This window comes from Calonectris borealis, chromosome 3 (assembly GCF_964195595.1).
Source record: "Calonectris borealis chromosome 3, bCalBor7.hap1.2, whole genome shotgun sequence".
Lineage (NCBI taxonomy): Eukaryota > Metazoa > Chordata > Aves > Procellariiformes > Procellariidae > Calonectris > Calonectris borealis.
This window is the reverse complement of record NC_134314.1, coordinates 28031036-28043941: the sequence shown is the minus strand read 5'-3', so window position 1 is coordinate 28043941 and position 12906 is coordinate 28031036. Positions and strand designations below refer to the sequence as shown.

General features: G+C 37.7%; 1 protein-coding gene across 1 annotated transcript in view; it reads left to right on the top strand.

Moving 5' to 3' along the window:
* The first annotated feature begins 2008 nt into the window (after window positions 1-2008).
* BMP5 (bone morphogenetic protein 5) overlaps window positions 2009-12906 on the top strand; it is a 60263-nt gene continuing 49365 nt past the window's right edge. The window contains exon 1 of the mRNA XM_075145245.1: window positions 2009-3172. Coding sequence (XP_075001346.1) covers window positions 2689-3172 — 484 coding nt within the window. The 5' untranslated portion in view covers window positions 2009-2688. The remainder of the gene's footprint in view (window positions 3173-12906) is intronic.

The following is a 12906-nucleotide window of genomic DNA, read 5'->3' as shown; positions in this document are numbered from 1 at the left end:
ATGATTATTTATGGGACACAGGATTATTACAAATGGGCATTGTCTTTATATTAATAAAAACAATTTTTATTTTTATTTTCCTGTTCTAGTCAAGGATGTTTGGTACCTCAGTGCAGGGGAGGTTAATGTAAAATAAATCCTTTGTATTTAGGTTACATGTTTGATTGTGGCTCCGTCTGAAAATAACAGGAGCTGTTTTCATCAAACATATGATTACTAGTTTATATGTTTTCTTACTCAGTTTCTGTCTGGAAAAATGTTTACAACATAAAAGCATCCTCAAACTTGAGGCCATTTTTGGCTTTTTAAGTGGGAAAAGACTCCAGACACTCTAGTGGGATAATATAGGAAGTTTCTATTGCTGGACGTACTGATAGGCTGAGGACTTAAATCCTCCGAGCAATCAATCCACTGGCTTTTATGAATGCTTAGGGAAAAAAAGGAAATATATTGCTGGAAAAGAGAACTAAACCTTATTGCAGGATACGTGATGGCCAAATTCAAAAAAGACGTATGTATGGTAAAGTCTCATGTATCATTACAACTGTCTGAGAGGGACAAGTGAAAGCAAAACAAAACCAGGAAATAATACTTTTCTTATAACAAATGGATTTTGAGGGAAAACCTCAGTGAGGAAAGAAAGCATATTCTGATTCTGACTGCTCTTCTGCTGGGAACAGAACCTTTGCTAAATAGCTTCATAATTAATTTTAGTGTTAATTCAGCAGGTCTAGTATGAAATAAATCCTTCCTTAGTAGAAGCATTGTCTATTACGTGTGCTGATTTATGGGAGAGAATCAACTATATTTTAATGATAGCTGGACTAGACTGTAAATGTAGACTAGGACTCACATTATATGAGAAAAGCTCGTTTGTGCTTAATATACTAGATAAATTGTTCCTGGCTTCTTAGGGTGTGACTATACTTGCTGTCACACTCCCAAGTTTACTCAAGAACTGTGTGATTTGCTGAGTAGGTGCTAGTCATGTAAGGGAAAACCCGATGGGATGCATTTTATATACCTCTTTTTTTCCTCAACGTCCCGTATTAACCTTTTTTGTCCTTTTTTTCTCCCCTTCATCAAAGGAAAGTCTCCTCAAGACTGAAAACAAATTATAGGAGTGAGGAAAATGACCACCAATAATCTGAGCAATATGAAACTTAACACTGCGATTTTGTTTTAGTGAGAGGAAAACACCAGTTGCTGGCTGTCATACAATTCTAAGCCAAACTTTAACTTCATGGCAGCAGCTTTAAAATCTATTTAATATTTCTTATTTCTTCAGTTAAGCTGTTTCTTTCTCCAGTTAATAATAGGTTGTGGGATTAAATCTTAGCTTTTGATATTTACTGGGAAATGTGGTATAGCGATTTATGAGTCAAAATGTACTTTGAATAAATTATCATTGCAAATTACAGTTTATGAAAGTTGTGACTATAACCATAATTACACCATTGGCTATGCACAACTTGAAATCTCGCTTGCTGAATAAATTTGTTTTCATTCAGATTGCATTCCCGACATTTTTAGAAAAGAGTGAACCAAGCCTCACTGACAAAATTTCCTACAGAGTTTATTAAAAAGGACACCTTTTTTTGCTAAACTTACCTAAAATATAAACATTTATTGAATTAATGAGATGCTATTTTAGTCTGTTATGAGAGTTTCCTATTCAAGTTTACTAAACTAGAGACTCATAAGGAGACTCACAAGAGCTTCCACATTACCCCATGCCTTTAGCTATCTATGTATCCTAAAATTGTTAAAGTTAAAATTGATTCTGCAAGCTGTTAGGAAAAAAACAGCTGATATAGCCAAAATCAGGTATATTACTGTAAATTGGGGGGGGAGAGGTTTAAAGCTCTGTCTGGCAAGAGAAGGGTTAAGGACTTTTTTGCTATACCCGTTTCAAATTACAATGAGAAGCCTCTTCTTTCCCAGCAGGGTTGTGCTTACATTAGTCTTTAGATCTCTCTTGAAGAGAGCTGTTATATTTGTGCCTGCTAGAGTTGGAAATAACAGTTCAGAAGCTGAAAAGGGTTGAATGGATTTACAGAAGGTTTTTTTTGCGAGTAAATTCATGGCAACACATTAACTTGATTAGTACATGCTGTAGAATTACTTTACACTCAAGCGATTCAAAAGATGTTAAAGTTATCACCAGGCTGCTGGACAAATATGTGTTACACCACCAAGGTACAGATCAAGACAAATCTGTGACTCAGGATTTTATCTTGGGAAGAGCGCAAGGTGTACGAAGAACTCAGAATAACGAGGGAAGATAACTCTGGGAACTACAATGTGTCAGAAGAACAGCTCTTGCTAATACAGCTCCCCACCAAAGACCTGGTTATCTAAGGTTTATATAGGAATGCCTAGGTCAGCTGACAAAATACTGGTCTTCTGCTCCATAAATGCAGAAAAAACGATAACAACAGTGGAAAATTGGAAGTCTGAATTTCAGCTTTCTTAGAAATAACTGCAACCTGACACATTCCATAATATTTAAACAGGGTGGGGGGAGAGAAATCACCAAAGATGTTACGTTTAGAGATGACATTGACATGAAGAATAGGTAAATTTTGTTTTTCAGCCACTGGGAAAGCAGACCTCATAGGAACTCAGAACAAGTAGGAGAAAAGATTTTTTAAATTTTTTTTTTCCTTGTTCTTTTTCTTTTCAAAGATGAACCTAACTGCGCTCAAAGCTTTCATGGGCTTGCTCTGGAATTGCTGGGTTCTGGCGGGTCACACACAGGGAGGTTTAGGAGACAATCATGTCCATTCGAGTTTTATTTACAGGAGACTGCGGAACCATGAGAGAAGGGAGATTCAGAGAGAGATTCTCTCTATCCTGGGTTTACCTCACAGACCCAGACCATTTTCACCCGGAAAGCAGGCTTCTTCTGCACCCCTCTTCATGCTGGACCTGTATAATGCCATGACAAATGAAGAAGATACGGAGGAGCTGGAGTATTCACTAAAGGGATCAATGGCAGGGGAGAGCAGAGGGATACGGAAAGGATACCCTGCCTCTCCAAATGGATATTCGCGGAGAATACAATTATCTCGCATGACCCCCCTGACCACACAGAATCCTCCCTTAGCCAGCCTGCATGACACCAACTTTCTGAATGATGCTGACATGGTCATGAGCTTTGTCAATTTAGGTACGTGGAAAAATTTTTTGTTTCTGCTCTCTTTGACAAACTGTTAGCCTGATCTTGTGAGGGGCAAACCTCTCGGCCAGACAGTAACCTGTTCTAAAACAGCAGGATTGGGGCCGGGCTGCTGTGCCACTGGTAAAAGAAAAGTCGTACTGATGGTAAAGTAGCTACGTTGTAGGTGGCCATGGAAAAAGATTTTTCTCACTGTTTATATAAAGTCAGTTTCTATAACTCCCCTCTGCTGGCTTCTGTTTTCTTTCTTTCATTGATGTAATGAAAATTCTAGCCTTAGGCCAACTAACTCCTTTTTTTTAAAAAATCTCAAAAAATCAAACACTTGTGCCTATGGCTCGGTTATTTCCCTCACTGTTTTGCTTAAAGCTCAGACATGAACAAACATCAGTTGTTAATATTTTAAAGCCTAGAATGTTATGAAAAGGGAAAAGCTAAGCCATTTCCGAAAAAAAAAAAAAAGAAAAGAAAAAATATTTCTTAGGTTGTTTAGGGTTTTTTTCTGTTAGTAAGAGTCAGAGTTTTATTATCTTTTCAGCTGGATGGCTGGATTTTAAATAATCTGTTGCTGTTTCTTTGTTATTTCTATTTAATAACCACAGACTGTGTTTTATTATACTGCCATGGTGCTCAGAGTCTGCAATGGTTCTTATTTTCTGTGTCATAAATAAATTAAATAACAAGTAGAGTATTAAACACCAGAAACATGCAAGCAAAGAATGCTTTTGAAAATGATATGAATTCAGACACAAAACCTGATAAAACTAAATTATATTGGCTTCTGAGTATAATAAACATGCTTACCAGTTACGTTGTGGTTGAAAAAGCAGTTACAGATTTCTTTAATAGAAGGCAACTTAAATCTCATTAAGAAAGCTGCAAATAATTCATGAAATGTATTTGCTATTTTTATAAGTATTTGAAATGCTGCAGGACTTAAAGCTAGCTTAAAAAAAACCCTTCTCATTTGATCTGAATAGCAAGAGATTTAATTGAAAACTTGAAGTTTCTCAATAAGTTGGTACAAAATCTGATGAACTCTTGCTTTCCAGGATAATACTTTCTGTGGAAACTTTTTAAACTATAGCACATATTCCAAAATACCTTCAGATTATCACATACATTCTGTACCTTTTATGTCTACCAGGTCGTTAATCCTCGCTGCCCGATTAAAAATGTTTTCAAACACTAAAATCCTCAACAACTCGAATTTCTAGGAAAATGGCACCCTGGAGTTTAGTTGTTGTAATAAAAAAATTACTTTTCATTAATTATTTGGCAGATCAGGAGGTGTTCAATTCTGAGATCTTTTTCCTTTAGAGTAACATATGTCCACAACTCTAAATACATTTGCTTGTTGCTCTTGCTCCTGAAATAGCAGACTAGAAAAAAATGAAATCTCTGTTTTTTGAAAATGTGTTCCTCATCCTTAAGAAAGAGTTACATATTGTCTGTGTATTACTTTAAAGTTATCATTGTATGCCTCGAGTTACCCAGAGTATCTGGAGGCAGCTGAATTTAAAATGGCAATGTCATAAAGGAAAATAGGAAATGCTCTGATCTCCTAAGCATTAGCCAAGGCCCTGATCTTGCAAAAATCTTCCTCGTGTGTCCTGAGAAATACCCTCAGTAAATATGTCACAGACCATTTCATCAATGGCCTTGACGACTATTTACACGGGACCTAGCCTTTGATTTCACGAAACGTCTTTGATTTCAAGAGGACTTCTTGCAGTGCATGAGTAGAAGTCTTTGAAGGCTCAGTGTCAGATATGTCCTAGCCTGATCCTGCTGTGCTTCTCCAGACAAAAACCCTCTCTGGAAGAACGCAAGTTTCCACTGAGTGTCTTACTTTGACTGGGAAGTTTCTAATATTTGTCTCATTTTGTTGGGAAGCCAGTGTTGCCTTAAGAAAGTCATTTTGAGAAGCTAAAGCGTATCTTATGTTTCTAAACTGTGAAAACTGAGGGTGAGATGCTTTATTTTTCTAGTGATAATGATTAATAGACACCGTTAACTTATAAAAAAATACTGTGTAAATACCCGATTTTGTTTGGCCTCTGTAAAATTAAAATGTGTCTCAGCTCTAAGTGAGTCTAAATCCTAATTCACTTTAAATGCCCTTCCATACATGTTGGATATTGTGGTTTATCACACATTCCACCGTGTAACATGCGTAAGAAATATTGATGACCAATAGAGATTAGCTTCAACATTTTTATTAAACAATCCTATGTTCCAGTATAATTAACATAAAAATGAAATAAATCATGGAAACAGGTAACCATTTTATATGATTTATGCAGTATAAGATCGTTTCGGGTGAGGGCAAGCACTTTTAATGTACAATGGGGAAAAATATGCAGTGATAAGTGAATGCTAACACTGTACCTTAAAATCAATAAATGCTGATGCAGCACAGTAATAACTCAACTGGTTTTAGATTTGAAGCCTCAGCCAACTTGCATCAAATTAATCTGCTCTGGAAATAGTGTTCACCATGTTCATACTTGCACACCATTAATTACATAAGGTGTAATTATAAAGCTTTATTAATCATCATGATATTTTAAATTGAAACTTTTGTATATAGTTGCAGCCAGTTATAATAACTTAAGACATATATATTAAAACAAGAAATATGTAGCTGAGATGTTGGGTAGGAATTACTAAGCATAAGATTGAAAGGGCTGAATAAGATTAAAAAGTAAAGTAAAAAAATAGACAAGGACAAATAATTTTATATTAAAGAATAAAAATTGAAACATATATGCTAATTTTGATAAAAAATCAACCTGTCAGAGTTGCAAATACCTCACTTTCAAAAACAAATTTAAAAAATAATCATCAAGGGATCTGCAATTATAATTCTGTCAATCAACCAGGGAGAAAAACAAGACTGCATTTACTTCTCCTGAAGTTAAAATTGTAAACACCTGCTCCTTATACTGGAATTTAAACCAGAATTTCCATCTTTTTCTTTCTTGAAAGATACGACAAGACAGAGACTGTGTCTTGTCCTGTATTTTGTATAAGACTGTGTGCGTTGGCAGCTCTCCATAAATATTGATGAGTGTAACAGAAGAGTTAACTGGGGTTGGTCCAGCAGTAAAAGAATAAATCCTCCACTAAATACACTGGGGTTTTCAAAGACCTGATTATATCACCTAAAAGTTTAGGACTTTGTTTTCCTCACTGGGTGTTTTTTTATCCTGTTGTTATATTTTATTATATTGTTGCAAAGCCCTGACTGTTTAGAGTTCTGGCATCTTCTTTTTGGCTGGTCTCCCAAAATGACATATATAGGATACCCTGTTCCTCAGAGAACAGACAAATAATACTCATGTAGTCCTACTCACTTTTCTGCTCACTCAAAATTTAGTTAAGGAAGGACTTTGTTAAGATAAATGTTAGTGTTCCCACTCTTCACCTCTCACCAAAAGAGGGGGACTGAATAAAAAGATATGTACATGACTGAGGCTTGGAGAAACAGCAGCACTTTTATAAACTACATTTAAACATTTCGAGGACTGAATTTTCCATTAGCATCAAAGTGATCATTAAATCCACTGCACTTAAGTGTTCCTTCTCATGCAATTCTAATAGTCTGTATTTTCATTTGCTTACAGCACATCTACAGATTTTTCTCTAAACAGATTGCTGCATTTGTTTTCTTTCTCCATATTTTCCTGCGATTTGATATGAACATTCTATAAGATAGGGGATAAATATATACAAGTTTTGTAGTTTTCTGTTATGTTTTCTTTCTTAGCATATAAAATTAATTTCAAAAACTTAAATGTGAAGATCACTATAAAATTTGTGACCCTGACCTACCCATGCTAATTTAAAGAAGGATAAAATATTATGGAGATTTTTAAAGTAACCGATACACCCCAGAAAGGCAACTTTTGTTCTTCACACGCAATGTGATTCCGCAATCTTAATTATAATAATTCTCTAACCACATGTGCTGTGATCAGTTCTTAAATCAGACCCTGAAATCAAAGGAAATTTTTCCTGTTTGAGGCACAGAGGACTGTTCACGTTTCTCCAGCTTCTCTACCCCAAGTTCGTACACTGCTCTTCTTTAAAACCTGAATCACTAAGCAAATACATAAATTCACAAGATTTATAGCCCATTGTGTTCATCAGAGAATGCTAACATGGCAGAGAACAACTTTTATACAACTACTTTGAGAAACCTAGAGTACATCAATCCACATCAAATACCTGTACAAATATATTTTCGTTACACATGAAAAAGAAAGGATTCCTAACTGCAATCAGACCTTAAGCGTATATAGTAGCTAGTTTCTTAAATTAAACTAATTTAGTTTCTACAACTTTCCACTCACAGCTAACATATCATCAGCGAGGGATATGGAGTGCTAAGCTATAAAATGCCAGGAGCTGTGGAAGGGGAGCCGGGTTTGAAGGGTACATGCAAAAAGGCCTCAGGATCATTAACTTCTCTCCTCAAAGCTTAGGAGCTTTCTTTCTTTCTTTTCCACTGGATTTCAGATGTTGCTGTCTTAATTTTAACCTTACATGAATTTCCTTGGCTGTGGTACAGTTTTAGTTCGTAAAATGCTGGCTTCTAATGAAAATATTGACACAGCCTTAACTGAAGTGACGGAAATAGTGCTATTATCTTGCCTTGAACAGAGGGATGCTATTACAGAGATAAAACCTGTTAAACAACAAATAGACCCCACATCTTTAATTGTGGAATTGGATCAATACTGAGAAAAAATGAGAAAACAGCTGTGAAGTTTTTTTGAATGGCAACCCAAAGTCAATAAGATGGCATTTTTCACTCTTTTACATAAAATTTAAAGCAAATTAGATCAAGTGGATCTCATTTACTCTTCACCCAAAGTAGACCTCATTTGGCATCTTGAAATCCTAAGATTTTTTTCTCTTAATAAAATTTTCGTCACCCAATCAATGAGCTGAACTAATTTGTTGTGACCTAGGTAGGCAATCAGGCATTAGAAATAACTATTAATGATGAAATAATTTTCTATGATCAAATTAAATATTAAAACAACTTTTTGCAAAATAGGTTGGTTTATTTCTAGAACAAAAGGACTTTACCCGTGGGATGATATTCCCTAAAAATCCTCACCCAATCCTTACAATTCAATGGGCAGTTTTAACCAATTTCTGTGCGATGACAGAGCAGGTTGTTAGGGATTGTTTCTGATTTTGAGCAAGAAATATTCTCCATATTCCTTTTTGGAATTACACTACATTTGTTGTTTTATATTGAAATATTTTATATTTCCTTTGAAATCTCTCATGTTACATGAACCTTATGAACTATATAGCTCTACCTCAAAATAGGTTTGTGTGTGATCCATAAATATCATCTAACAAAATAATGTTTTTATAACTGTCAATTAATTTTTTTGCCAAAGTTAACACTTTAAATCCAAGTAAATTATTGTATCTACCCAGCCAAAAAAATGTCAAGCTCTCCATTAACTGGGGTATAAAACTGTCTGACTTTCCTTGCCGACAGATTTGAAAGAAATTGCAGATAACTGAAGAGAAACTGATTTAGCAGATGGTTAGACGTGCATGGTGAAAAGCTATATATATGTATGGATATATATAAGTATATATTATTATTAATATTTTTCCCATTGGGAAGAACGGCTGACCCAGTTCCGCTTCTTCTTTAGAAAGTGCTCCTTTCCAGACTAAACACAGACTTTGGGTGGGGTTGTGGGGATTGTATGTATTGTACAGTACATATTTTCCCAGGAAAACACAATCTTGGAGTGACTCTGGCTAGGCATGAAAGAGAAAGAGGGAGGCTTGTGGAGACGCCTCTGTGTGGAGGGTATTAGGGGAGGAGTCCGCCTGCCATGGAGTGGACGGAGAGCTTCTTGGTTCCCTTCCTAAACCCCGAGTTGTTTGCTTAGATAACAGGACAACTTTGGCACATACGTGATCTCCCACACTTATTGCTCCTGTTATTTTCTCTGAATGTTAAATTATGCAAAGAATTTTACCATGGCTACCTGCCTACTTGCTGCCTGAGTTATGGAGGTAATTACGACATGAGCCGTTCCTTTTTCTTCTCTTTTTAGCCACGGCGGTTCCTTTCCGCTTGCTTTCATAGGCTCACAAACTAATATAGTTTTGCAGAAAATTGATTGATTACAGTCTGATCATTCTAGGTGTCATCTGGTGTTTCCACATAGCTGAGAATGAACAGTTTATGAAGTGCCAATTGCAGCCTCCAGCTAAAGAAAGGCTCCCCAGGGCTGCAGGAGAGCTCTGGCTGCTACCAGACTTTATAATTATTTCCCACACTTTTCCCCATCCTCTCCTACTTGTCCTTTCCCTTGTCTCTAACCCCCGCCGCCTAGGCAGGGTCACTGAACTTTAATTTTATGTCAGTGGCATTTGGCTGCAGAAGGGATTAAAGGCAGAGAAGTGGTGAGACTAGGCAACAGCACGGGAGATGGAGAGGGAAGGAATGAGAGCAGGCATGGGAGAATAATGGCAAAGCACAGGCCAAGCTTTACAGGGAGGACAGCCCTCCTCTTCTCAGTAGGCAATGGCCAACATGTGGGGCTGGACACAGATCTGCTGGGCATGGGAAAGGTTCACGACAGAGAAACAGCCTTTACAGGAACTGGTATTACTAACTGGGAGAGTTAGTCCTGCTCCTCTGTGCCTCACATGGAGCGTCATGTTGTAGCACTGGGAGCATTTCCCATGCCGGTAGAGTTACAAAACCGGAGGGAAGTTCATCATGGTAGGGAGAAGAAGGTGCGTGCAGACAGAGAAGGGGCAAAGAACAAAGACAGATAACGTGCAAATGAAAGAGAAAATGAGTCCAGGTATGGGTTTCTTCTCCTAGTAAGCCTTGCAGGTGAAGGGAGCAGTTTTCTTCTCAATCCCTCATGGCAGAGCAACTACCTCAACGTCCCCAGGCACTTGGATCTCCGGGCAAAATTTTTCGTCCTTGCAAAATAAAATGCAGCTCCCCCCACCCTTCAGTATGTGTGTGCAGGGAGTACACAGATGGGCTACTAACATTTGCAGCCATAAATAACGTAGAAGCTAGCTTTTAAAAACCGCAGGTTAAAGGATGAGGGCTGCCATGACGCACACAGAGAGGTTGAGATCAGAGGAGCAGCTAAAAGAGGTCGGGAGAAACAATGAATCCCCTTGTTCTGAGTCATATTTATGAGTGCTCCATTGCACCTAAAGTTCATATTTTATTAGCTAGGCCATGGGGTTTCCCCATTTGCTCATCTCTTAAAATAACACCCCTGGTTAAAATTTCCTATAAAACACAGAAATGCTACAGCAGGCAGAACTTGTCAACCCTGACAACTACATTATTTAAGTTTGTGGGTGGGGTACACCAAGCAGGAGCCGGTTTGTGTTTTGTACTAAATTATGAATTTGTTTCTATACAAAAAATGACTGTAAAACAAGTAGGAAAGGAGAGGTTTTACAGCTCAGCTCTCCTCTCAGAAACTTCCCACTATTATTGAGAGATGCTCCAAAAGGTGAATCTAAGTGTTTAGTTCCCAACTCTTTTTGGGCAACTGCTCCGGTGCAATTGATTGAGAGCTTGGCTTTATCAACCGCTATTATACAACTTAATGGCATGCTGGAACCTGGCTTTACTTTTTTTCCCACTGCAGTTCAGGGCAAACTGAGACAACAATTATTAACTGAGTTAGAGCCTAGAAAACTAATCAGGACAGCTAGTGCTGGTACATGGTGTATATCCACAGCTGACAACCAGTGGCTTTGCAGAAGCAAATTCCACCTAACTCTCATTTTGGAGGAGAATCAGGAGGAGGTAGGAATTTGAATAGCTGAAATTTCTGTTAGGTTTATCTTTATCTGACTTAGCAATATTACCCATTCAGACCCCATGAGAACCTAAGGGTCTTTTCCAACCTCAATGATTCTGTGATTCTATCCCTTTGTAGACTGTGTCTATTAAATTAAATTATTGTTGTTCTAATTCTCATGTATCTGACTGTAGTCAAATTAATGAAACTATATTCATATTATCTGGAAAAGCTGTACCCATAATCCAGAGTAATTATTATAAATTAATAACAATTTGTCTAGGCATATGCATTTAAAACATCTCCTTTTTAAAAGTGAGGGGGAAATATAGGTGAGGTATTCAACTATAAGGTACTGCAAAATAATTTCAAAAAGATACGGTGTTGGACTTCTACGATATGGTTGTCATCAGTTTTGGAGGTAGAGGTGTTAAATTCTGTCCTGGCAAACCTAGACTACAGAGGAGGAAAGAGCAGGGACACTGAATGATTTGTAAGTCTGATTTTGGAGCAGCAGGCGGATGGCACCTGATGGCACCTGGTGCCTAGAGCCATGGGATTCCAGTGGCGTGGTTTGCAAAAACATTAGCTGAGAAATCAAAAGAGTGGGCAAACAGTAGTGTGGATGATAAAGCCATAGGAGCCAGAGCAAGCCCAGCATACGACCCCATGACAGCTGTAGTCTTTGTGGTGATTTATGATGGCTGAGATCCAGCAGGAACATAGCTTTGGGAAGGTTGTTCCCAAGGTTACCTCAGCTGGGGTATCTGTCAATAACTACAAGTCATAACATGCTAGTGATCCCGAAGGTTAATCTGCTACTCCTGACCAGGTTACCTTGCTGCCTCGTACATGAAATGTGTGCAGATGTTTTGCAGAGAGTCTGTCCTGGCCCCAGCCGAGCCTAAACCTGAAAGTTAGAGAGTGAAATGTCTGAGCAGCCAAATAAAAAAAACCTGAAAACTTCAGATAGAGAATGAAAACAGTGTACCTCTGTTTTCCAATCCATAAAATGAGGATGGGCAAATACTTGTGTGTTCATTTTCACTTCTGTGCACTCCCATTCTTTGACCTTGCAGAGTACTGGAATAGCTTTCTTCTTGTGAAGCCTCTGGCTGTGCACTGTAAAATACCTCACTCCTAAGAGCCTCACAACACCTTGAGTTTCCTCATGGTGATTTCAAGCGTTATTTTAGAAATGGCTAAAAAAACCCCTTCTATAAGGGCAATAAGTCTATTTACTGTTCTTAAAACAGACAGTTTTACAAAACAACGAAAAAGAGAAAGAAACACTGGAATTAAAGCACCAAAACTGAGATTTGAGATCTGGTGCAATGGAGAGAGGATGTATGGCTAGTTTAGCTCCTGTTCTCAGAATATAGATTTGTGCCTCTCTGCGGCATGTGTGCATGCGTATCGGTCTGTGTGCATGGCTTTGTGTATGTAATATAGAAAGCATGTAAATCTCTTTAGTTTTAGTCATTGGGATTTTTTTCCCCTTAAATCATAATATTCTTTCCCATCAATACTATGTGGCTTTAGCAGCCCTGACCTTTCAAGCTGCCTGTTTGGGCCAGTGTTTATCAGATGACCGTTTGACCTCCTTGTTAATTGTACTTAATTGCATCCTGTTGTAACATTTTGAAATAAGGAGGAGAGTTTATGGATCTGCTCCAAAGAGCTGAAGACTAAAACGGCAGCAGAATTCAGTGGTATGAGGTGCTGAGTAATCTCGTAGTTAGGTCAATAAGCGCTGTGCCTTGTCCAGTTGATTGCAAAATTGGATCCTTAAACCAGTCCTTTTCCATTTAGGATCCTTAGTACTTCCGAGGATAAAATCACACAATTTTCTTTGTTCTGAGAAGGGCTTCTCCTCTCTGGTTCTCAGCTTGG